Raw genomic sequence first — 27888 nt, 5'->3', positions numbered from 1 at the left:
TCTCCAAGGTGAAGAGAAACCCCTTCACAACAGCCAACTAAGTGAACAACACTCTCCAGGAGGTAGGCGTATCAATATCCAAATCTACCATAAAGAGAAGACTGCATGAAAGTAAATACAGAGGGTTCACTGCACAGTGCAAGCCACTCATAAGCATCAAGAATAAAAAGGCTAGACTGGACTTTGCTAAAAAAAAAAGCCAGCACAGTTCAGGAAGAGCATTCTTTGGACAGATGAAACCAGGATCAACCTCTACCAGAATGGTGGAAAGAGAAAAGTATGGTGAAGGCGTGGTACAGCTCATGATCCAAAGCATACCACATCATCTGTAAAACACGGCTGAGGCAGTGTGATGGCTTGGGCATGCATGGCTGCCAGTGGCACTGGGTCACTAGTGTTTATTGATGATGTGACACAGGACAGAAGCAGTCGAATGAATTCTGAGGTATTCAGAGACATACTGTGTTCTCAGATCCAGCCAAATGCAGCCAAACTGATTGGTCGTCGTTTCATACTACAGATGGACAATGACCCAAAACATAAAGCCAAAGCAACCCAGGAGTTTATTAAAGCAAAGAAATGGAATATTCTTGAATGGCCAAGTCAGTCACCTGATCTCAACCCAATTGAGCATGCATTTCACTTGCTAAAGACTAAACTTCAGACGGAAAGGCCCACAAACAAACAGCAACTGAAAACCACCGCAGTGAAGGCCTGGCAGAGCATCAAAAAGGAGGAAACACAGCGTCTGGTGATGTCCATGAGTTCAAGACTTCAGGCAGTCATTGCCAACAAAGGGTTTTCAACCAAGTACTAGAAATGAACATTTTATTTAAAATTATTTAATCTGTCCAATTACTTTTGGTCCCTTTAAAAACAGGGTGACACATGTTAAGGAGCTGAAACTCCTAAACTGTTCATCCAATTTTAATGTGGATACCCTCAAATGAAAGCTGAAAGTCTGAACTTCAAATGCATCTCAATTGTTTTGTTTAAAATTCATTGCGGTAATGTCTATAACCAAAATTACAAAAATGTTGTCTCTGTCCAAATATATATGAGCTTAACTGTATATTTATTCATGCAATAATTTTTGCATTACCATATATACTCGAGTATAAGCTGAGATTTTCAGCCCAACGACGACGAGTCACGGTCGGCGGGTGAGGGGGAGAGAGGTCTGTCATATACTCACCTGCTTCCGGGGCTCCTGGCGCTCCCCCTGCCTGTCCCATGGTCTTCGGGTGCCGCAGCTCTTCCCCTGTTCAGCGGTCACGTGGGACCGCTCATTAAAGTTATCAATATGGACTCCACTCCCACAGGGGTGGAGTCGCATATTCATTTCTCTAATGAGCAGTAACGGTGACCGCTGACAGAGGAAGAGGCTGCGGCACCCGGAGACCATCTGTCCGGGATAAGGAGCCGGGAGCAGGTGAGTATTACATATTAACCTGTTCACGTTCCACACGCCGGGCGCCGCTCCGTCTTCCCATCCTCTTGCTCTGACTGTTCAGGTCAGAGGTCGCGAAGACGTACTAATCTGCGCGCCGCCGTCTGCCTGAACAGTCAGTGCGGAGAGACGCCGAGACGGGACGCTGAAGAGCTGCGGGCAGCAAGAGAGGTGAGTATGTAATTTTTTTTTTTTTTATTGCAGCAGCAGCGTTATATATGAACGGTGCAGAGCATTCTATATGGCACAGTTTTGTATGGAGCATCTATGGGGCCATAATGAACGGTGCAGAGCATTCTATATGGCACAGCTATATATGGATCATCTATGGGGCAATAATCAACGGTATGGAGCATTATATGTGGCACAGCTTTATATGGAGCATCTTATGGGGCAATAATGAACAGTATGGAGCATTATATGTGGCACAGTTTTATGTGGAGCATCTATGGGGCAATAATGAAATTTATGGAGCATTATATGTGGCACAGCTTTATATGGAGCATCTTATGGGGCAATAATGAACGGTATGGGGCATCTATTTTTATTTTTGAAATTCACCGGTAGCTGCTGCATTTTCCACCCTAGGCTTATACTCGAGTCACTAAGTTTTCCCAGTTTTTTGTGGCAAAATTAGGGGGGTCGGCTTATACTCGGGTCGGCTTATACTCGAGTATATACGGTAATTATTTTTGTATCATAATGATTTGTTTATACTGATTTATTATTCATCTACTGGTATTCATTTACGATATTTATTACACTATATGGGTATATGTACACTTAGGAGTAATGGTTACAAAATAATTATGGAATTATGTGGATATAGTTTTTGGTATTAATTTTTATTATTTATGTTCTATATTTTTGCACATAGTGTATAATATCATTTAATTAATTATTATTTACATTTAGATTGGATTTGTATAGTGGAATATGTTGTTACATGGATCATGCTTATATATTGCATCAAATTGTTGTTTTTATTTATTAATTTTTCATTATATTGTTATTTATATGTTTTGATATTATGAACTAGTATTGCCCTTCTATTTTTCCCTCAATCAATATGGCATCTACACTCACCGGCCACTTTATTAGGTACACCTGTCCAACTTCTTGTTAACACTTAATTTCTAATCAGCCAATCACATGGCGGCAACTCAGTGCATTTAGGCATGTAGACATGGTCAAGACAATCTCCTGCAGTTCAAACCGAGCATCAGTATGGGGAAGAAAGGTGATTTGAGTGCCTTTGAACGTGGCATGGTTGGTTGTTGGTGCCAGAAGGGCTGGTCTGAGTATTTCAGAAACTGCTGATCTACTGGGATTTTCACGCACAACCATCTCTAGGGTTTACAGAGAATGGTCCGAAAAAGAAAAAAAATCCAGTGAGCGGCAGTTCTGTGGGCGGAAATGCCTTGTTGATGTCAGAGGAGAATGGGCAGACTGGTTCGAGCTGATAGAAAGGCAACAGTGACTCAAATCGCCACCCGTTACAACCAAGGTAGGCCTAAGAGCATCTCTGAACGCACAGTGCGTCGAACTTTGAGGCAGATGGGCTACAGCAGCAGAAGACCACACCGGGTACCACTCCTTTCAGCTAAGAACAGGAAACTGAGGCTACAATTTGTACAAGCTCATCGAAATTGGACAGTAGAAGATTGGAAAAACGTTGCTTGGTCTGATGAGTCTTGATTTCTGCTGTGACATTCGGATGGTAGGGTCAGAATTTGGCGTAAACAACATGAAAGCATGGATCCATCCTGCCTTGTATGGAGCATCTTTGGGATGTGCAGCCGACAAATCTGCGGCAACTGTGTGATGCCATCATGTCAATATGGACCAAAATCTCTGAGGAATGCTTCCAGCACCTTGTTGAATCTATGCCACGAAGAATTGAGGCAGTTCTGAAGGCAAAAGGGGGTCCAACCCGTTACTAGCATGGTGTACCTAATAAAGTGGCCGGTGAGTGTATATTGGGAAGTGTCGATTTACGCATGCGCCGTTTCGATCTTGAGGTGGGTGCTCCGTTTGATGCGCTGCTTACTGCATACAATTGGTGCAGGTGGTGGCACGTTTTGTGGATCCCTATCTTTTGATGACGGCGGCGGGTTATGATTGAAACTCTATATTGTATGGTGCTCCCTTATTCAACATGGCTGCGGTGATGTCGAGCGCCGTGGCACGCATGCGCTGTTTCCGTCCTCTGGTGGGGATTCTGGGAGGTGCACCGCCGACTGTGTCCGAGAGACGCACTGGGTGACGTACTTCCGGTTCCCTGTCTTTGTGATGGCGGCGGCTGCATGGTGATCGGAGCGCCATATAGTTATGGCGTCTCCTTAATTTATATTCATTACACCTGTGTCTTGGCTATTTAATGTCTCTGCACCCTGCCCACATCACTCCCTGACAAAGCGGAAAGCGAAACGTGCATTGGAGTGGTGTGTGCGGGGGCAGTGGCGTCCTGACACTGGTTGGTACTTTGGGCATTTTATTATTGATTCATTACAATTTTTCTTGCACTTATTTTATTTGGATTATAGTGAATTTATTGTGCTGTCACTGTTAACTATGGATGTGTGTGTATATATATATATATATATATATATATATATATATATGTATATATAGGTTATGCACTATGAATAATTGTTTTTGTAATAGTTGTGTCCATATTTATTTTTGCACTTTCACTTTGAATCATTTATACTATATTTTTTTGCTGTTTGCATAGTAATTTTACACCTGTTTTTTTATACATACACATATAACTTTGAGTGCATAGATTTATTGGTATATATACACTTTTTTTTTAATTATTATTATTATTTTTTTTTTTTCCTGGTGCCAATCAGTTTTCAGTATGCCCTGCCCTGCGCATACACAGTTTCTGTATTAAATTATTGATCTTTTTTGTAGATGCTGACACTTCAGTAACTGTAAATAACAAAACCATTTATTTTCACTTTTTCTGCTTGGTTAAATGTATTCTTTATGGTGGCACAACCACTTTAAAGGAGAAGTACTGCTTGTTTGCTAGGAGAGAATGTATTGTGTTGAAGCACAATATAAAATATATGCACGCCATGGTTTATTTTTATTCACAATCTTGCTTTTGTTGTTAGGCACTCCGGCAACCCCTGTTACACCAGCAAATCTAGTTCCAGGCATTCCTGATCCATGGATTGCTCAGATAACAAGTACAGATACTCTTGCAGCAGTGGCACAGATTTTACAAAGTCCTCAAGGGCAGCAGGTAATGATGTTTTAGCCGTCATATCAGTATGCGTAAAATAATCATATAATGTTTCATTAGTTTCTGGCAGCTTTTGTCTGCCCTCTAGTGGTGATCATAGATATTCTTGTACTGTACATCACATGATGAATTGAAGCAGTTATCCACCATTATATCTAATATATAAAGCTGAATGTGTGTGTGTATGTCCTGGATTGGCATCTGTACCGTTGCAGCTACAGTCACAAAATTTTGCACAGTCACACGTCTGGACCCCGAGAGCGTCATAGGCTATGTTGTGAGGCTAAATTTTAACCCTGCGCATTCCAATTCACCAAACAATTTTGCCCCTATCTACATAATGGGGAAAAAGTGAAAGAATGAGAGCAATGGCGCCAAAGAGTACCGTATATACTCGAGTATAAGCCGTCCCGAATATAAGCCGACCCCCCTAATTTTGCCACAAAAAACTGGGAAAACTTAGTGACTCGAGTATAAGCCTAGGGTGGGAAATGCAGTAGCTACCGGTAAATGTCAAAAGTAAAAATAGATACGAATAAAAGTAAAATTAATTGAGACATAAGTAGGTTAAGTGTTTTTGAATATCTATATTGAATCAGGAGCCCCATATAATGCTCCATAAAGTTTATGATGGCCCCATAAGATGCTCCATATTAAAATATGCCCCATATAATCCTGCATAAAGGTTAATAATGGCCCCATAAGATGCTCCATAGACATATTTGCCCAATATAATGCTGCACAAATGTTGATTATGGCCCCATAAGATTCTCCATAAAGATATTTGCCCCATATAGTGCTGCACAAACCTAGATTATGGCCCCATAAGATGCTCCATACAGACACTTGCCCCATATACCGTAATGCTCCACAAACGTTAATTATGGCCCCATAAGATGCTCCATAAAGATATTTGCCCCATATAGTGCTGCACAAACGTTGATTATGGCCCCATACAGACACTTGCCCCATATAGTGCTGCACAAATGTTATGGCCCCATAGATGCTCCATACAGACACTTGCCCCATATAATGCTGCACAAATGTTATGGCCCCATAGATGCTCCATACAGACACTTGCCACATTATAGTGCTGCACAAACGTTATGGCCCCATAAGATGCCCCATGCAGGCACTTGCCCCATATAGTGCTGCACAAATGTTATGGCCCCATAAGATGCTCCATACAGACACTTGCCCCATTTGCTGTTCCTGCGATAAAAAATAAATCACATACTCACCTCTCCGTCGCTCAGGCCCCTGGCACTTTCAATATTCACCTGACTTCGTTCCGGCGCCGCTCCATCTTCAGCATCTTCTGCACTGACGTTCAGGCAGAGGGCGCGCCCTCTGACCTGAGCGTCACTGCAGAAGACGGAGCGGCGGCTGGAACGAGGAGCAGGTGAATATCGCGCAGTGCTCCCCTCTCCGTTATACTCACCTGTTCCTGGTGCTGTGCAGTCCCTGCTTCCCCGGCGCTGCTGCTTCTCCCTGTACTGAGTGGTCACTGTTACCGCTCATTACAGTAATGAATATGCGGCTCCACCCCTAGTTGAGGTGGAGCCGCATATTCATTACTGTAATGAGCGGTACCATGTGACCGCTCAGTACAGGAAGAAGCTGGTGCGCCGGGCAGCCAGGGACCTGCAGGGACCGCGCCAGGAGCAGGTGAGTAGAATTAGACAGCCCCCGCTCCTCCTCCCCTGCCGACCCCTGGGTATGACTCGAGTATAAGCCGAGGGGGGGGGGGGGACTTTCAGCCCCCAAAAATGGGCTGAAAATCTCGGCTTATACTCGAGTATATACGGTATATACCATACAGTTACTAAGGTGGGGCCCACGACATGGGATACTCACCACACATGGGGATATGAACACACACACAAAACTCGCCACACACTACCACGTGCTTGAACACATATACCACCCTCAGCACACATTTCACCACACATACACCAACCTCGCCACATAAAAGTCGAAACACAAAAGTCTGATAGGTACCAGTACAATAGCAAAGCATTTCTTGGACAACATCAGGAAGTACAACTCCTACTTCCAAATGACATAATTTGGGGCAACAAAAGAAATGTTTACAACAGGATTTATGCCGACATTTAAAGTTCAAGGACAGGTTTACCACTCAATTGGCTTCCATTACAAGGAGAACCACCTCAGTTTCTTCAACTCTTGTTCATTAGAAATGCAGAAGCAGAGGCTCAGCGGAGATGCTCTTTAATTCCTAACACTCGCCTTGATATTGTCACTATTTTGCAGCAGTTCCTTCACTCCCACAATCCCTATGTTCAACTTTTCAAGACTGCACTTGAATGCATGCCAAATGATGATTACAAGGTTGTCATTCGAGCTGACAAAACACCACAAGGTGAACATCAGCGACATTTCAATGCTCCCACATTTGATGAGGTAGCCATCTTGATTGTAGGTAATGATTTTCAAAGCCGTGACATTGTGCTTCAGAAAAGGAACAATAGTTTGCAATGAGTAGCAGAAACTCACAGGTCCTATAATGCACTGCAATATCCAATCATCTTTTGGCAGGGACAGGATGGCTATCACTTTGGAATACCTCAGACTGATCCTACAACAGGCAACCCTTCAGGAGTAAAAGTGTCTGCCATGGACTTCTATGCATATAGGATCATGACAAGATTTGCAGGGAAAATCACATCTTGAAATGCAAAAACCTCTTCCACCAGTTTGTTGTTGACATGTATGCAAAGATTGAGAGTGAACGTCTTTTATATATCCGACTAAATCAAAAGAAGCTCAGGGCAGAGGAATATATTCACCTTAGAGATGCTGTTGCAAATGATGCTGATCCAAAAGAGTTGGGGAAAATGGTTATTCTTCCATCAACTGTCACTGGAAGCCCACGACACATGCATGAATACACACAGGATGCAATGACTTATGTGAGAAAGTATGGCCGTCCAGATCTTTTCATCACCTTTACTTGCAATCCTGCCTGGGACGAAATTGGAGGGCACTTGTTGCCAGGCCAAAAAACAGTGCATCGCCATGACCTTATTGCTCGGGTTTTCAAACAGAAACTTTCAAAAATGACTAATCTCGTCACAAAATCACATGTTTATGGTGAGACGCAGTGCTGGATGTATTCAGTTGAATGGCAAAAAAGAGGCCTTCCTCACACCCACCCTCTTGATCTGGCTGAAGCAAAAAATTCAGCCTACCGAAATTGACAATATCATCAGTGCCGAATTGCCAGACCTTCAGATTGACCCATTGCTGTTTGACACCATCACAAAAAACATGATCCATGGTCCATGTGGGAGTCTCAACAAAAATTATCCCTGTATGATTGATAGCTGGTGTTCAAAGCATTACCCACGATCCCTGGTCCAAGAAACCCAATCAGGACAAGATGGATATCCAGTCTACTGAAGAAGAAAGCCAGGGGATGGTGGTTTCACAGCAAAGCTCAAAATGCGTGTTGGATCATCACTCCAAGAGATAGAAATTGACAACAGGTGGGTAGTGTCTTACAACCCTTTGCTCTCAAAACTCTTCCAGGCCCACATAAATGTCGAATCTTGCCACTTTGTGAAATCAATCAAGTATATCTGCAAATATGTCCACAAAGAAAGTGATCAAGCAGTTTTTGAACTCCAGAAAAATGGACCTATTATTGATGAAGTGGAGTCATTCCAGATGGGCAGGTACATAAGCAGCAATTAAGCTGTTTGGAGAATACTAGGATTCTCCATTCATGAGCGCTACCCACCAGTTGTGCATCTGAGTGTGCACTTGGAAAATGGACAGAGAATTTACTTTAACCCAGCAAACTTGCAGCAGAAGCTCCTAAGACCACCCTCTTGGCATTTTTTGAGCTGTGTCAACAAGACCCTTTTGCAAAAACAATTCTTTACTGTGATTTTACCAAAGTACTACACTTGGAATGCCTCCAGAAAAACACTGGAACGGAGGAAACGGGGGCTTGATATTGAAGGCAATCCAGGGGTGAAAGCAACTGATACGCTTGGTCGAGTCTACACTGTTCATCCATCAAATGCAGAGTGCTTCTACCTACGCATGTTACTTCATGTTGTCAAAGGCCCTACATCATTTTCTGACCTGAAGACCGTCGGAGGCCTTGTGTGTGAAACATTCAGGGAAGCTTGCCAAAGAAAAGGACTTCTGGAAAATGATGGACACTGGGACATGACCCTCAGTGAAGCAGCAGCCACACAAACCCCAAAGCGACTAAGACACCTCTTTGCTATTATTCTAACAACCTGTAGCATTTCAAATCCTCTTGAGATTTGGACAAAGTACAAAACTGATCTCAGTGAGGACATCCTCAAGCAGATTAGAAGGGAAAATCCTCAGCAACTCATCAACTTCACTGAGGAAATGTTCAGTGAAACTTTAATGCTCCTTGAAGATCAGTGCATAGCAATGTCCGGAAAAGCCTTAGGCTGTGTGCACACGTTGCGGATTTTTTGCCTTTTTTTTTTGCGTTTTTCGATATAAAAACGGAAACGTTATGCAACCCATCATTTAGAATGCATTCCGCAATTTTTGTGCAGATGATGTGTTTTTTCCCGCAAAAAAAACGCATTGCGGTAAAAAACGCAGCATGTTCATTAATTTTGCAGATTTTTCGCGTTTTTCCCGCTATTTAATGCATTGGGAAGCTCCGGAAAAAAACGCGAAAAAACACATGCGGATTTCTTGCAGAAAATGTCCGGTTTTGCTCAGGAAATTTCTGCAGGAAATCCTGAACGTGTGCCTTACAGTTGCTTGGTTTGCCTGCTCCAATAAGAAATCCTGAAGGCATCCAAATGTGTAGGGAGATTTTCAGAGAAGCAAACTACAGTATTGATGAACTGACAGCATTTGTCTCTCAGAACGAGCCAATATTGGTGTCAGATCAAAGGGGCGCCTATAACTACATTTTAAGTTTCAGTGAAACCAACAAAGGTGGGATTGTCTTCCTTGATGCTCCAGGGGAACAGGAAAGACATTTTTAATCAACTTGGTCCGGCAAAATTTCGATGGCAAAAAAAGATTGAACTTGCAGTGGAATCTTCTGGAATTTCAGCAACGCTTTTTAACCCCTTCACCCCCGGAGCTTTTTCCGTTTTTCCGTTTTCGTTTTTCGCTCCCCTCCTTCCCAGAGCCATAACTTTTTTATTTTTCCGTCAATTTGGCCATGTGAGGGCTTATTTTTTGCGGGACGAGTTGTACTTTTGAACGACATCATTGGTTTTACCATGTCGTGTACTAGAAAACGGGAAAAAAATTCCAAGTGCAGTGAAATTGCAAAAAAAGTGCAATCCCACACTTGTTTTTTGCTTGCCTATTTTGCTAGGTTCACTAAATGCTAAAACTGACCTGCCATTATGATTCTCCAGGTCAGTACGAGTTCATAGACACCTAACATGACTAGGTTATTTTTCACCTAAGTGGTGAAAAAAAATTCCAAACTTTGCAAAAAACAAAACAAAACAAAATTGCGCCATTTTCCGATACTCGTAGCGTCTCCATTTTTCGTGATCTGGGGTCAGGTGAGGGCTTATTTTTTGCGTGCCGAGCTGGCATTTTTAATGATAGCATTTTGGTGCAGATACGTTCTTTTGATCGCCCGTTATTGCATTTTAATGCAATGTCGTGGCGACCAAAAAAACGTAAATCTGGCGTTTCGATTTTTTTTCTCATTACGCCGTTTAGCGATCAGGTTAATGCTTTTTTTTTATTGATAGATCGGGCGATTCTGAACGCGGCGATACCAAATATGTGTAGGTTGGGGTTTTTTTTTATTGATTTATTTTGATTGGGGCGAAAGGGGGGTGATTTAAACTTTTATATTTTTTTTATTTTTTTCACATTTTTTTTTACTTTTTTTTTAACTTTTACCATGCTTCTATAGCCTCCATGGGAGGCTAGAAGCAGGCACAGCCCGATCGGCTCTGCTACATAACAGCGATCATCAGATCGCTGTTATGTAGCTAAAATGCAGGTGTGCTGTGAGCGCCGACCACAGGGTGGCGCTCACAGCCGCCGGCGATCAGTAACCATAGAGGTCTCCAGGACCTCTATGGTTACAATGTACAAGCATCGCCGACCCCCGATCATGTGACGGGGGTCGGCGATGCGCTCATATCCGGCCGCACGGCCGGATGCGGTAGTTAAATGCCGCTGTCTGCGTTTGACAGCGGCATTTAACTAGTTAATAGCGGCGGGTGATCGCGATTTCACCCGCCGCTATTGCGCGCACATGTCAGCTGTAAAAAACAGCTGACATGTCGCGACTTTGATGTGCGCTCACCGCCGGAGCGCACATCAAAGCGGGGGTCCCGACATGTGACGTACTATACCGTCACATGTCGGGAAGGGGTTAATAGGTGGCAGGACAGCACATTCGACATTCAAACTACCACTTAACCTGTCTCATAGTGACAGCCCTGTGTGTAATATTGCCAAGAGATCAGGACTGGCCAAATTGCTTCAAAAATGCGGTGCTATCATTTGGGATGAATGCACCATGTCACACAAAAGTGCTCTGGAAGCAGTGGACAGACTGCTGCAAGACCTGCGTAGCAACAAATATATCATGGGAGGAGGAGTTGTTGTTTTGGCAGGTGACTTCCACCAAACACTAGCTGTTATTCCAAGATCAACCCCTGCAGACGAACTCAATACCTATCTCAAAGCATCGTACCTTTGGAGAAAAGTAAAGAAAATGTTACTGAACACAAACATGAGGGTCTACATGACAGGTAATGTTTTTGCTGGACTGTTTTCGAGCCAGCTGTTGACTAGTGGAGATGGCAAGGCACCAGTAAACTCAACCACTGGATAGATCACCTTCCCAAGCAACTTTTGTTGTATTGTGACTTCCATTGAGGAGTTGAAAGCAAAGGTTTTTCCAAACATTCAACTCCACTTCAAAAATTCTGGCTGGCTGTGTGAAAGGGCTATTCTAGCTCCCAAAAATGACAGCGTCAACAAGATCAATCTTCAAAATTCTAAATCTCCTTCCAGGTGTGTGCACAACCTACAAGTCAGTGGATACAGTAATAGACCCTGCTCAAGCATTATTTTATCCAACTGAGTTCCTCAATTGGAGCCACAAGGACTTCCTCCTCACAACCTCTTTCTAAAACCTGGAGCACCTATTCTGCTATTGAGAAATTTGGATCCCCCAAAGCTGTGTAATGGAACAAGACTCTTGATTAAGAACCTGTTTCCACATGTAATTCAGGCAATCATTGTGACAGGATGTACCACAGGAGAAGATGTTTTCATTCCAACAATTCCATCTGGTTAGCCTTTTGATTTTAAACGCCTCCAGTTTTCTGTTAGACTGGCATTTGCTATGTCCATCAACAAGGCTCAGGGCAGTCCTTGAAAGTAGTTAGAATCGATTTACAATCTCCATGCTTTTCTCATGGTCAACTTTATGTGGCCTGTTCAAGAGTTGGAACAGCCAAAAATCTGTTCGTCTTTGCACCTGAAGGAAAAACTAAGAATGTCGTTTATCAAAAGGCTCTCGAATAAGTAGTAGAAGATTACTTCACATTACTTGGCCAATATAGTTAAATCTGTGAGGAATATCTCTGGTGTTAAAATATATATTGTGAAATGCTTCTATTAGCTTAGTTTTTGCCTTTTAATAATTACATTTCTATCTATTTGTTTTGTGGTTTTTGTGTGCAGAATAAATTTTTGTTAACACATTCTATTTTGCTAACAGCAGTTATTAACCCGGGCGAAGCCGGGTAGTACAGCTAGTATTGATATAAATATCAACTCCAGAACAAAATAAACCATTTTTATGTAACTCTTCTTTTTTTCAGCTTCAGCAGTTGGTTCAGTCTTTGCATGTTCAGCAACAGAAACCACAGCCCTCACTACTGCAGGCTCTCGATGCCGGCTTAGTGGTTCAATTGCAGGCTCTCACTGCTCAGCTCACAGCAGCAGCTGCTGCCTCAAACGCTCTCAACCCCTTGGAGCAAAGTGTATCTTTCAGTAAGGTATGTTATGTGCCAGTGCTGCACGTTTCCTATTGATTGGTCAGTGTATGTACAAAACAAAGTCAGGTTTGCCATCCTGTACTTGATATGGTGGTATACCTAACCTAAACGGATTTGTCTTGTCACTTTACCAATTTTATTTCTGCTGAATTTGCAATCTTCATAAGGCGCTGGATACAGCGTGTATATATAAAAGACATTAAAGACCTAACACTGTATAAATCTGAAATGTTTACGTTAAAAAAGGGGCATCTTTGCAGTGACCGAATTACTGTAAGTAAATATTGGCTTGGTATACACGGAATGGCTATTTTAGACCCATTTTAATTAGGCACTTGATCCTGGAGCACACCATAAAATATTTGTTATTAAGTGCATCACTTAACCCCTTCACGATCTTTGACGTATATTTACATTTACCCCTTTGAGACGAAGCTTGTTTTCACCTTAATGCCCAGGCCAATTTTTACAATTCTGACCACTGTCACTTTAGGAGATCAAAACTATGGAATGCTTCAAAGGATTCTGGTGATTTGGAGACTGTTTTCTTGTGACATATTGTACTTTATGATAGATGATATGATGAATTTCTTTGATAAGACTTGCATTTATTTTTGGAAAAAAATTGAAATTTGGCCTAAAAATTTTTCAATTTTCAAACTTTTTAATTTTTATGCCCTTAAATCAGAGAGTTATATCGCACAAAATAGTTACCGTATATACTCGAGTATAAGCTGACTCGAGTATAAGCCGACCTCCCTAATCTTGCCACAAAAAACTGGGAAAACTTAATGACTCGAGTATAAGCCTAGGGTGCAAAATGCAGCAGCTACTGGTAAATTTTAAAAAATAAAAATAGATACCAATAAAAGTAAAATTAATTGAGACATCAGTAGTTTAAGTGTTTTTAAATATCCATATTGAATCAGGAGCCCCATATAATGCTCCATACAGTTCATGATGGCCCCATAAGATGCTCCATACAAAATACGCCCCATATAATGCTCCAAACAGTTTATGATGGACTCCATAAGATGCTCCATATTAAAATATGCCCCATATAATGCTGCACAAATGTTGATTATGACCCCATAAGATGCTCCATATAGACATTTGCCCCATACAATGCTGCAGAAATGCTGATTATGGACCCATAAGATGCTCCATAGACACATTTGCCCCGTATAATGCTCCACAAATGCGGATTATGGCCCCATAAGATAATGCTGCACATGGCCCCATAAGATGCTCCATAGAGATAGTTGCCCCATATAATGCTGCACATGGCCCCATACAGATATTTGCCCCATATAATGCTGCACATGGCCCCATAAGATGCTCCATACAGATATTTGCCCTATATAATGCTGCACATGGCCCCATACAGATATTTGCCCCATATAATGCTGCACATGGCCCCATACAGATATTTGCCCCATATAATGCTGCACATGGCCCCATACAGAGATTTGCCCCATATAATGCTGCACATGGCCCCATACAGATATTTGCCCCATATAATGCTGCACATGGCCCCATACAGATATTTGCCCCCATGTAATGCTGCACATGGCCCCATAAGATGCTCCATACAGATATTTGCCCCATATAATGCTGCACATGGCCCCATAAGATGCTCCATACAGATATTTGCACCATATGCTGTTGCTGCGATTAAAAAAATAAAAAATTACATACTCACCTCTCAGGCCTCCGGCACTTGCTATATTCACCTGCTCCCCATTCCAGCACCGACCGCCGCTGTCTTCCCCGTCCTCTGCACTGACTGTTCAGGCAGAGGGCGGCGTGCACTAATCGCGTCATCGTGCCCTCTGACCTGAGCGTCACTGCAGAGGACGGGGAAGACGCAGCGGCGCCGATGGTGGAACGGGGAGCAGGTGAATATCGTGCACTGCCCCCGTCATACTCACCTCCTGGCGCTGTCCCTTCACGTCTGTTCCCCGGCGCCGGCAGCTTCTTCCTGTAGTGAGAGGTCACATGGTACCGCTCATTACTGTAATGAAAATGCGGCACCACCCTTATGGGAGTGGAGTCGGGTCCATATTCATTGCTGTAATGAGCGGTACTATGTGACCGCTCACTACAGGAAGAAGCTTCGGTGCTGGGGAACCAGGGACGTGCAGGGACCGCGCCAGGAGCAGGTGAGTATTATTACACAGCTGTAGCTCCCCCTCCCCTGCCGACCCCTGGGTATGACTCGAGTATAAGCCAAGAGGGGCAATTTCAGCCTAAAAAAATGAGCCAAAATTCGCGGCTTATACCTTTTCCCACATGTCTACTTTACAGCACCACAATTTTGGAACATAGTTTTTATTTTTGTTAAGAAGTTATAAGGGTTAAAAGTTGACCAGCGATTTCTCATTTCTCCTTCACCTCATTGGGGGACACAGGACCATGGGTGTATGGAACGACGTGGAACATTTTTTTGCCGGACACAGCCCTGTCCACCCTAAGGTAATAAAACTCTAGGCTGCACAGAGGCACATATTTGGTCCGTGCGGCCCCCACTGCATCACCCATGTTGTTTACTGCGGTGATGGAAGGAGGCGGACGGTCCCTCTCCTCATCCCTTACAAGGGAAGATGGATTGAGGGTGCCCACACCGTCCATATTACAGTCCCCCCCCCCCCCTTCTCCCCTCTGACCTGGATCTTCATGCATGAGTATACAAAGAAAGGGGGCTGGGAGGGCTCTTGCAGTGTTCCTATCCAGGGCTTCGCATGCAAGCGCGCTTTGCGCCGACATTGTAAAATTTACTGCCCGCCTTCGGCCTCTATTAGGTCGCAGGTCAGTGGCTCCGCCCCCTAGCGCTCGTTCTTCCGGCGGACCCGCCCCCAAGCTCTCGTATATCTGGCGGGTCCATCCTCCCTGCGGCGCTTCTCAGGGAGGCGCCTCTCTTTGAATCTGCACAGATCCAGGACACAGGGGCACCACCGACAAGCCGCAGATCACTTTCGATCTAGGACATTCACGGGCACAGTACCTGGGGTAAGTGCTGCAGTCCTATATCTGACACTTATTTCTCAGGCTATAGCCTCCTCCCAGCAGTATAAAGCCCATAATAGCCAGGGGTACAGCATGTCTAGAAGGACCAACAAGGCCCATGCGGTATTATTCGCTTCATGTACCTCCTGTCACACTGCTTTCCTGCAAGTGCAAAATAAACAATTATGCGAAGCCTGCAATCCCGAACGCGCTCAGGAGCCCTCCGCTGCGACTGATCCCAGTGTACCTGGCCTTAATGGGTCTCGCGTCTGTCACAGTCCATGGCATCTCTGGCTAAAGCAATTGAGTCCCTTCAGGCCGCCTGCAGGGGTAGGAACAGCTCACCTGGTTCAAAGAGATCCTGCGTCCCACAGGATTCGTCGGCTTGCAGAGGCCGCTCTCAAAGCATACACCGGCTGCCAGAAAATGATCCCATACTGCATCTCCTGGACCTTCTGGCGCCTCGGCACCTATGAGATCCGTCTCTCGCTCCCCCTCACTAGAGGTTGGCAGTGAGCAAAATTCAGACTTTGATTCTGATGGGCTTTTTAGTCTAGATGCACATAGTTCTCAGGAGACAGTCGATAATCTCATTGAGGCCGTCAATCAAACCCTGGAGATTGATGAGGAACCTACGCTTACTACAGGCCACAAGGTGTCGTTTAAACGGGCCAAACGCCCCCATAGGACGTTTGGTGGTCACCCTGAGTTCGAGGACATAGTGCAGCGGCATAGGGAGCAGCCAGACAAGTGGTTTACAGGCCAGAAGGCGCTTACCCTTTTGCTTTGCATCTTCACAAAAAAATGGGCGGAATTCCCCCCCAGTGGATCCGCCTGTATCACGTTTGGCCTCCAAAACCCTGCTGTCATTACTTAACGGATCCTCCATCAAGGATCCCACAGACCGCCTGATAGAGAGCCTTGCTCGCTCGGTATTTGCGGCGTCGGACTTAGCTCTCTCCCCCTCCTTTGCTGCAACATGGGTGGCTAAAGCCATGGTATCCTGGACAGACTCTCTAAACAGAGCCCTGCAGGGAACTGACCTCCCACCAGAGGTCGCTGATCTTGCTAACCAGATATCCTTGGCTGGATATTGTTTGATTAACGCATCCCTGGATGAGGCTAACTGCACGGCACTTGCGGCCGCAAACGCTATTTCTATTAGGAGAGCTCTGTGGCTCAGGACATGGCGAGCAGACTCTACATAAAAAAAAGTCCCTTCTCTGCCCCATCAAAGCAGCCGGCTATTCGGTGAGAAGCTAGACCAGCTTATCTCAGACTCCACAGGCAGAAAAACTAACTTCCTTCCCCAACAGAAGGTTAGGCGACCTTTTCATCGCCAGCCACAGACTCGTTTTCGGCCTTTCGCAGCCCTGCCTGGGCCAGCTCAACCAATCCCTCTGCCCTGGGCCGCCCCGCCCAGGGGGACAGAGATCGTCAAGTCTCTTACAAAACCAACCCATTGTGGAAAAATTATCCCAACCAGTCCAAATCTAAGGGATTCAGGACCCACAGTTTTTCAACCAAGTGACTCGAGGCCCTTTCCGGTCGACACCGACAAAGTAGGCGGTCGTCTGCTCTATTTTCGCGAAGTCTGGCTCTCCGTCGATCTGGTGTCCTCTGGATACAGAATAGAATTTTGCTCCCTTACCCCAAATCGTTTTTTTCATTCCCGTACCCCCAAGGCAGAGGCAAACACCCAGTCCTTTTTTCAGGCCATCGAGTCCCTCCGGCACAATGGGGTTATCATTCCTGTGCCGGAAAACAAAAGATTCCAGGGGTTCTACTCAAACCTGTTCGTGGTTCCAAAAAAGGACGGAATTGTAAGGCCCATTTTGGACCTAAAGCTCCTAAACAGGTTCGTAAAGGTCAGATGTTTCCGGATGGAGTCCCTGCATTCCGTCCTTTCTGCAATGGAAAGGGGAGCATTCTTGGGGTCTATCTACATTCAAGACGCCTATGTTCATATTCCCCTTTTTTCCTCTCATCAAAGGTTCCTGCATTTCGCTGTCCGTGGGCTACACTTTCAGCTTGCCCACCTGCCCTTCGGGCTAGCCACCACCCCCAGGGTGTTCACAAAGGTTATGGCGGCCGTCATGTCCATTCTGCATTCTCGGGGCCTGGTCGTCTTGCCATACTTAGATGACCTCCTGATCAAGGGACCGTCTTTTCAGGACTGCGAGGATACACATCACTTTGGATACACTGTCTCGTCTGGGGGGCTCATAAATTTGCAGAAGTCTTCTCCTGTTCCAGCTCTGAAAATTTCCTTCTTAGGAATGATCTTGGACACCTCCCAAGGGTTGGTGACTCTCCCTCGAGACAAGGTCCTAGCCATTCGTCTGGGAGTCCAGGCACTTCGTCGGCCTATTCCTCATTTAATTTGTTTTGGCATGAGAGTCCTAGGAAAAATGGTGGCGTCAATGGAAGCTGTTCCGTTTGCCCAGTTTCATCTCCGCCCTTTGCAGCATGCGCTGTTGGCAACCTGGAGCAAGAGTCCGTTTTTTCTCGACCGCCCATGCCGTCTGTCCATCCACTCAGGTCAGGCAGGCACTCAGACCATTGGCTGGTGGTCACTACCGACACCAGTCTCCTCGGCTGGGGAGCTGTTTTCCATCACCACACGGCTCGGGCGTTGGTCGCCTCGGGAGTCACGCTTTCCTATCTCCTAGAAATACGGGCAATTCAGAGGGCTTTGCGACACTTCCATCATCTTCTGACGGGGCACACAGACCGTATTCTGTCGGACAATGCCACGGCCGTGGCTTATATAAATCGCCAAGGGGGCACCCGCAGCAGAGCAACCATGCGCGAAGTAGAACCCATTCTTCGCTGGGCAGAGAAAAACTGCTCAGTGATCTCAACAGTTCACATACCAGGCGTAGCGAACTGGGCAGCGGATTTTTTCAGCCGACAGGGTATCGCATCGGAGGAATGGTCTCTCCATCCAGAGGCTTTTCAGCAGATTTGTCAATGCTTGGGAACCCTGGATGTGGATCTGATGGCCTCCAGGTTGAACGCCAAGGTCCCCGAGTTCGTCACTCGATCCTGAGACCTAAAGGCCATTGGCATGGTCGCCTTGGTCCTTCCGTGGGATCAGTTCTGGCTACCGTACGTGTTTCCCCCGCTGCCGCTGCTTCCGAAAATCATCCGGAAGGTCAAAGCAGAAGGGGTCCCAGTAATCCTGGTCGCCCCGGATTGGCCTCGTCGGGCATGGTACGCAGAGCTAATGCAACTAGTTGCTGATGTCCCCTTCCGGCTGCCGGATCGTCCGGATCCACTTTGCCGGGGTCCGATCTACCACCCGAACTCAGGGACTCTGTGTTTAACGGCTTGTCCGTTGAATACTAGATCCTGACTCGTGCTGGGTTCTCCCAGGACTTAGTTACCACGATGATTAGCGCTCGAAAGCCCGCTTCAGCACGTATCTATCACCGCACCTGGAAAAGTCTTTTTTACATGGTGCAGAGACCACGACCATTCCCCACTCATTTTTTCCATTCCTAACATTTTGGAGTTTCTTGAGGCTGGCCTGGACTCTGGTCTAGCACCAAGTTCCCTCAAGGGACAGATCTCAGCCTTGTCCGTTCTTTTTCAGCGCAGAATTGCTTCCAATCTGCAGGTGAACACTTTCATTCAGGGGGTCTCCCACGTGGTACCGCCCTATAGAGCGCCCCTGGGCAGCTGGGACCTTAACCTGGTCCTAGGTGTTCTACAGGAATCCCCCTTCGAACCACTACAGGATGTCTTGTTAACTTACCTTTCATAGAAGGTAGTTTTTCTTGTCTCGATAACGTCTATTAGACGGGTTTCAGAGTTGGCTGCTTTTTCCTGCCGAGCTCCGTATCTGAGTTTTCACCAGGACACGGTGGTTCTGAGGCCAGCCCCTCCATTTCTCTCAAAGGTCGTTTCCTCCTTCCACATTAGCAAGGACATTGTCTTGCCCTCATTTTGTCCGGCGCCAGTACATCGGGTGGAAAAGGGCCTTCATACTTTGGATCTAGTGAGAGCTCTCAGGTATGTGTCAAGGACAGCACCTTTCCGCCAGACAGATGCGCTGTTCGTACTCCCTGAAGGCCACAAGAAGGGATGTGCGGCTTCAAAGTCAACGATAGCCAGGTGGATTCGGTCAGCGATTCAGGAATCCTACCGCATCAGAGACAAGCCTATTCCAGCAGGGATCAGAGCGCACTCCACGCGTTCTGTGGGCGCCTCTTGGGTTCTTCAGCACCAGGCATCGGCAGAACAGGTCTGCAAGGCTGCAACCTGGTCTAGTCTACATACATTTTCAAAACATTACAATGTCCACACTCAGGCCTCAGCTGAGGCAAGTCTGGGCAGAAAAATCTGCAGGCGGCGGTAGCACACCTGTAAACAGTTGATATTTGGGGCTTATTCCGTTGGATCAATTTTCCCACCCAGGGGACTGCTTTTGGACATCCTGTGTCCCCCAATGAGGTGAAGGAGAAACAGGGATTTTTGTGTACTCACCGTAAAATCCTTTTCTCCTAGACACTCATTGGGGGACACAGCTCCCACCCTTTGGCCTGATGGCTCTGGTTGACATTTTGGATCTCTTTTTACACATGTTGTACCTTGTATTAAATATTATTTTCTCCTGCTGCTTTTGCACGGAACTGGTTCTTGTGGAGCCAGCATGAGGGTATATTCTACAGGAGGAGGAGCTAACCTTTTTTCGTATTCACTTAGTGTCAGCCTCCTAGCGGCAGCAGCATATACCCATGGTCCTGTGTCCCCCAATGAGTGTCTAGGAGAAAAGGATTTTACGGTGAGTACACAAAAATCCCTGTTTTTACAACAACATTTGCAAAACCATTTTTTTAGGGACCACCTCACACTTAAAGTGACTGAGGGCCTATATGACAGAAAATACGCAAAAATGACACCATTTTAAAAACTGTGCCCCTCAAGGTACTCAAAACCACATTCAAAAAGGTTATTAACCCTTCAGGTGCTTCACAAGAATTTTTGGAATGTGGAAGGAAAAAATAAACATTCACTTTTCTTTCACAAAAATTTTCCTTTAGACAGGAGAAAATGGACCACACATTTTGTTGCACAATTTCTTCTGAGCTTGCCAATACCCCATATGTGCGGTAAATCTACTGTTTGGGCACACAGCATGGGTCGGAAGAGAAGGAGCGCCATTTCACTTTTTAAATGTAAAATATTCTGGAATAATTAGTGGTTGCTATGTCGCGTTTGGAGAGCCCCTGATATGTCTAAACAGAGGAAACCCCCAACAAGTGACAACATTTTGGGAACTAGACCCCTTATGGAACTTATCTAGATGTGTACTGAGCACCTTGAACCCCCAGGTGCTTCACAAAAGTTTATAAGATAGAGCCGTGGAAATAAAAAAAAATCACATTTTCCAAATAAATCTTTTTAGCTCCAAATTTTTTATTTTCACAAAGTCAAAAGGAGAAAATGGACCCCAAAGTTTGTTGTGCAATTTCTCATGAGTTCACGGATACCCCATATGTGGTCAAAAACTACTTTTGAGGCACAGTGCAAAGCTCAGAAGAGAAGTAGCGCCATATTACAGTGCAGATTTTGCTGCACTTGTTTGAGGGTGCCATGTTACATTTACCGAGCCCTTGAGATGTCAGAACAGCAGAACTCCCCCATAAGTGACCCCAATTAAACTTCTCAATGAATTCATCTAGGGTTGCAGTGATTCTATTGACACCACAGGTGTGTCACAAACTTTTATACCATTGGGCAGTGAAGACAAAATAATGTACATTTTTACCACCGAGATTGTGTGTTAGCCACAAGTTTTACAAGTTCAAACTAGGAAATGGGTAAGAATGGCACCAGAATTTGTCCCACAATTTCTGCTGAATGTAGAAATACCCAATATGTGGCTGTACAGTACTACTTTGCCATACGGAATGACTCGTGAGGGACAGCGCGCTATTTGCCTCCTGGAACTGGTCCTAGACTAGTTTGTGGATTCCATACAAAGAGTCCCTAAGTGCTAGAAAAGCAGAATCCCCCTCAAGTGACCCCATTTTGGAAATAAATTCCCAAAGGGTTATAATCTACAGATGTACTGACAATTTTGACTTCATGGGTGTTTTCCAGAAACAGGCAGCAGTGGATGTTGTTGAGTGAATGAGCTGCTTGGGAGCGGAACTTCAGTGACTGAGGGTGACGTCACCAGGCTACCAGGTCAGAGGTTACCTCTGGCAACGTGACGTCACCCCCAGCTCCCAAGCAGCTCATTCACCAATGGTGTTCGTCCGGGACGGTCGCATCTTAGCACCCCGTCCAGGTTGAAAACTGTATATCCCCCAAATATGGATTACGGCGTGGGACAGAACGACGGACAGGTATGGGTATATTGTTGCTTTTTAATTTTACTTTTATTACAGGAGATCGAGAGCTTCGCTTGGATTATGGGTTGCAGTAAGTATGGTTTAATTAAGAATAATAAAAAGAGTCTCTGTCATTTTTTTTTCAAATAAAATTTATTTTGGCTGTGTCTATTTAACATTACAACTATAGGATTAGTAATGGATACTTGTCTTATAGACTCTTCTCCATTACTTAACCGTGGGCTTGATTTCACCAGTGACATCAACCCCACTTGCCACCTCTACAGGGCAAGTGGGAAGAGGCGGGCAAAGCACCAGAATTGGCGCATCTAACAGATGTGCCTTTTCTGGGCAGTTGTGGGCTGCTATTTTTAGGCTGGGGTGGGTCAATATCCATGGCCCCTCACCAGCCTGAGAATACCAGCCCCCCAGCTATGAGCTTTAGCAAGGCTGGTTGTCAAAAATGGGGGAGACCCCACACCGGGTTTTTTTTTTTTTTTAGTTATTTATTTAAATAATTAACCCCTTCATGACCCAGCCTATTTTGGCCTTAATGACCTTGCCGTTTTTTGCAATTCTGACCAGTGTCCCTTTATGAGGTAATAACTCAGGAACGCTTCAACGGATCCTAGCGATTCTGAGATTGTTTTTTCGTGACATATTGGGCTTCATGTTAGTGGTAAATTTAGGTCGATAATTTCTGAGTTTATTTGTGAAAAAAACGGAAATTTGGCAAAAATTTTGAAAATTTCGCAATTTTCACATTTTGAATTTTTATTCTGTTAAACCAGAGAGTTATGTGACACAAGATAGTTAATAAATAACGTTTCCCACATGTCTACTTTACATCAGCACAATTTTGGAAGCAATTTTTTTTTTTTTGCTAGGAAGTTATAAGGGTTAAAATTTGACCAGTGATTTCTCATTTTTACAACAAAATTTACAAAACCATTTTTTTTAGGGATCAACCTCACATTTGAAGTCATTTTGAGGGTTCTATATGGCTGAAAATACCCAAAAGTGACACCATTCTAAAAACTGCACCCCTCAAGGTGCTCAAAACCACATTCAAGAAGTTTATTAACCCTTCAGGTGTTTCACAGCAGCAGAAGCAACATGGAAGTAAAAAATGAACATTTAACTTTTTAGTCACAAAAATGATCTTTTAGCAACAATTTTTTTATTTTCCCAAGGGTAAAAGGAGAAACTGGACCACGAACGTTGTTGTCCAATTTGTCCTGAGTACGCTGATACCTCATATGTGGGGGTAAACCACTGTTTGGGCGCACGGCAGGGCTCGGAAGGGAAGGAGCGCCATATGACTTTTTCAATGAAAAATTGGCTCCAATCTTTAGCGGACACCATGTCGCGTTTGGAGAGCCCCCGTGTGCCTAAACATTGGAGCTCCCCCACAAGTGACCCCATTTTGGAAACTAGACCCCCCAAGGAACTTATCTAGAAGCATAGTGAGCACTTTAAACCCCCAGGTGCTTCACAAATTGATCCGTAAAAATGAAAAAGTACTTTTTTTTTTTCACAAAAAAATTATTTTAGCCTCAATTTTTTCAGTTTCACATGGGCAACAGGATAAAATGGATCCTAAAATTTGTTGGGCAATTTCTCCTGAGTACACCGATACCTCACATGTGGGGGTAAACCACTGTTTGGGCACATGGTAAGGCTCGGAAGGGAAGGAGCGCCATTTGACTTTTTGAGTGAAAAATTATCTCCATCGTTAGCGGACACCATGTCGCGTTTGGAAAGCCCCTGTGTGCCTAAACATTGGAGCTCCTCCACAAGTGACCCCATTTTGGAAACTAGACCCCCCAAGGAACTCATCTAGAGGCATAGTGAGCACTTTAAACCCCCAGGTGCTTCACAAATTGATCCGCAAAAATGAAAAAGTACTTTTTTTTCACACAAAATTTCTTTTAGCCTCAATTCTTTCATTTTCACATGGGCAACAGGATAAAATGGATCCTAAAATTTGTTGGGCAATTTCTCCTGAGTATGCCGCTACCTCATATGTGGGGGTAAACCACTGTTTGGGTGCACGGCAAGGCTCGGAAGGGGAGGCGTGCCATTTGACTTTTTGAATGGAAAATTAGCTCCAATCGTTAGCGGACACCATGTCGCGTTTGGAGAGCCCCTGTGTGCCTAAACATTGGAGCTCCCCTACAAGTGACCCCATTTTGGAAACTAGACCTCCCAAGGAACTAATCTAGATGTGTGGTGAGCACTTTGAACCCCCAAGTGCTTCACAGAAGTTTATAACGCAGAGCCATGAAAATAAAAAATAATTTTTCTTTTCTCAAAAATGATTTTTTAGCCCACAATTTTTTATTTTCCCAAGGGTAACAGGAGAAATTGGACCCCAAAAGTTGTTGTCCAGTTTCTCCTGAGTACGCTGATACCCCATATGTGGGGGTAAACCACTGTTTTGGCACACGTCGGGGTTCGGAAGGGAAGTAGTGACGTTTTGAAATGCAGACTTTGATGGAATGCTCTGCGGGCGTCAGGTTGGGTTTGCAGAGCCCCTGATGTGCCTAAACAGTAGGAACTCCCCACAATTGACTCCATTTTGGAAACTAGACCCCCAAGTTCCCCAAGGGAACTTATCTAGATGTGTAGTGAGCACTTTGAACCCCCAAGTGCTTCACAGAAGTTTATAACGCAGAGCCGTGAAAATAAAAAATGTGTTTCCTTTCCTCAAAAATATTTTTTTAGCCCAGAATTTTTTTATTTTTGCAAGAGTAACAGGAGAAATTGGACCCCAAAAGTTGTTGTCCAGTTTCTCCTGAGTACGCTGATACCCCATATGTGGGGGTAAACCACTGTTTTGGCACACGTCGGGGTTCGGAAGGGAAGTAGTGACGTTTTGAAATGCAGACTTTGATGGAATGCTCTGCGGGCATCAGGTTGCGTTTGCAGAGCCCTTGATGTGCCTAAACAGTAGGAACTCCCCACAAGTGACTCCATTTTGGAAACTAGACCCCCAAGGGAACTTATCTAGATGTGTGGTGAGCACGTTGAACCCCCAAGTGCTTCACAGAAGTTTACAACGCAGAGCCGTGAAAATAAAAAATCATTTTTCTTTCCTCAAAAAAGATGTTTTAGCAAGCAATTTTTTATTTTCACAAGGCTAACAGGAGAATTTGGACCCCAATATTTGTTGCCCAGTTTGTTGTGAGTACGCTGATACCCCATATGTGGGGGTAAACCACTGTTTGGGCACACGTCAGGGCTCGGAAGGGAAGTAGTGACATTTGAAATGCAGACTTTGATGGAATGGTCTGCGGGCGTCACATTGCATTTGCAGAGCCCCTGATGTGCCTAAACAGTAGAAACACCCCACAAGTGACCCCATTTTGGAAACTAGACCCCCGAAGGAACTTATCTAGATGTGTGGTGAGCACTTTCAACCCCCAAGTGCTTCACAGAAGTTTATAACGCAGAGCCGTGAAAATAAAAAATAATTGTTCTTTCCTCAAAAATTATGTTTTAGCAAGTAATTTTTTATTTTTGCAAGGGTAACAGGAGAAATTGGACCCCAACAGTTGTTGCCCAGTTTGTCCTGAGTACGCTGGTACCCCAAATGTGGGGGTAAACCACTGTTTGGGCGCACGTCGGGGCTTGGAAGGGCGGGAGCACCATTTGACTTTTTGAACGCAAGATTGGCTGGAATCAATGGTGGCGCCATGTTGCGTTTGGAGACCCCTGATGTGCCTAAACAGTGGAAACCCCTCAATTCTAACTTCAATACTAACCCCAACACACCCCTAATCCTAATCCCAACTGTAGCCATAACCCTAATCACAACCCTAACCCCAACAAACCCCTAACCACAACCCTAACCGCAACACACCGTAACCCTAATTCCAGCCCTAATCCTAACCCTAATCCCAACCGTAACCCTAATCCCAACCCTAACCACAACTGTAACCCCAACACACCCCTAACCCTATCCGTAACCCTAACCACAAGCCTAATCTTAACCCTATTTCAAATCCTAGCCCTAATTCCAACCCTAACTCTAATTCCAACCCTAACCCTAAGGCTATGTGCCCACGTTGCGGATTCGTGTGAGATTTTTCCGCACGATTTTTGAAAAATCTGCAGGTAAAAGGCACTGCGTTTTACCTGCGGATTTACAGCAGATTACCAGTGTTTTTTTGTGCGGATTTCACCTGCGGATTCCTATTGAGGAACAGGTGTAAAACGCTGCGGAATCCGCACAAAGAATTGACATGCTGCGGAAAATACAACGCAGCGTTTCTGCACGGAATTTTCCGCACCATGGGCACAGCGGATTTGGTTTTCCTTAGGTGTACATGGTACTGTAAACCTGATGGAAAACTGCTTCGAATTCGCAGCGTCCAATCCGCTGCGGATCCGCGGCCAATCCGCTGCCAATCCGCTGCGGATCCGCCGCCGATCCGCTGCGGATCCGCCGCCGATCCGCTGCCGATCCGCTGCGGATCCGCGGCCGATCCGCTGCGGATCCGCGGCCGATCCGCTGCCGATCCGCTCTGTGTGCACATGCCATAACCCTAACCCTACCCGTACCCCTAACCCTACCCCTAACCCTACCCCTAACCCTACCCCTACCCCTAGTTCTAACCCTAACCCTAGTGGAAAAAGAAAAAAAAATATTTTCTTTATTTTATTATTGTCCCTACCTATGGGGGTGTTAAAGGGGGGGGGGGGGTTATTTATTATTTTTTTATTTTGATCGCTGTGATAGAACCTACCACAGCGATCAAAATGTACTTGTAAGGAATCTGCCGGCTGGCAGATTCGGCGGGCGTACTGAGCATGCGCCCGCCATTTTGGAAGATGGCGGCGCCCAGCGAGGAGGTGTACGGACACCGGGAGGATCGGTAAGTATGAAGGGGTGGTGGGGGGGTGGATTGGAGCACAGGGGGGGTGATTGGAGCACAGGGGGGGTGATTGGAGCACAGGGGGGGTGATTGGAGCACAGGGGGGGTGATCGGACCACAGGGGGGAGCGGACAGCAGGATGGGGGAGCCGGCAGGCGGACGGAGGGGACCGGAGGACTAACGGAGGACTGGGGGGGCGATCGGTGGGTGTGGGGGGGGGTGACTTCAGGTTTTCCAGCCATGGCCGATGATATTGCAGCATCGGCCATGGCTGGATTGTAATATTTCACCAGTTTTTTAGGTGAAATATTACAAATCGCTCTGATTGGCAGTTTCACTTTCAACAGCCAATCAGAGCGATCGTAGCCACGGGGGGGTGAAGCCACCCCCCCTGGGCTGAAGCACCACTCCCCCTCTCCCTGCAGATCGGGTAAAATAGGAGTTAACCCCTTCACCCGATCTGCAGGGACGCGATCATTCCATGACGCCACATAGGCGTCATGGGTCGGATTGGCACGGGTTTTCATGACGCCTACGTGGCGTCATGGGTCGGGAAGGGGTTAAAAAATATGGCATGGGGACCCCTGTATTCTTGATATCCAACCTTACTGAAGCTAACAGCTGAGCGTTTCAGCTCCCAGCTGTGAGTTTTGTGTGGCTGGTTATCAAAAATAGGGGGGGACCCACGCCGTTTTTTTTTTTTTTTTTAAATTACCGTATTTATTTACAGCCCAGGAGCGGCAGATGAATACTCCCATCCGCTGCTCCTGGTGTGTCACTGTTATTAGCAGCAGGGATAGGCTGATGTGAGTAATAGTCCCATCAGCCGCCACCTGCTGTCTCTTTTATTACTTAAATGTAACTCTGATCATTCTCCCCTGCTCGTGCCGATCGCCAGCAGAGCAGGGGAGAATGATGAGAGCCGTGTTCA

At 45.4% G+C, this 27888-nt stretch overlaps 1 protein-coding gene across 8 annotated transcripts in view; it reads left to right on the top strand.

Annotated features, from left to right (window-relative positions):
* The window catches only part of SCAF8 (SR-related CTD associated factor 8), a 386393-nt gene that overhangs the window by 117855 nt on the left and 240650 nt on the right, over nucleotides 1-27888 (top strand). For all 8 annotated transcript variants that reach the window (XM_077289078.1, XM_077289081.1, XM_077289075.1 and 5 more), the window contains 2 exons: nucleotides 4579-4709; nucleotides 12551-12727. In XM_077289078.1, the coding sequence (XP_077145193.1) occupies nucleotides 4579-4709; nucleotides 12551-12727 (308 nt within the window). The remainder of the gene's footprint in view (nucleotides 1-4578; nucleotides 4710-12550; nucleotides 12728-27888) is intronic.

This window comes from Ranitomeya variabilis, chromosome 2 (assembly GCF_051348905.1).
Source record: "Ranitomeya variabilis isolate aRanVar5 chromosome 2, aRanVar5.hap1, whole genome shotgun sequence".
Lineage (NCBI taxonomy): Eukaryota > Metazoa > Chordata > Amphibia > Anura > Dendrobatidae > Ranitomeya > Ranitomeya variabilis.
This window is presented reverse-complemented; position numbering and strand designations above follow the sequence as displayed.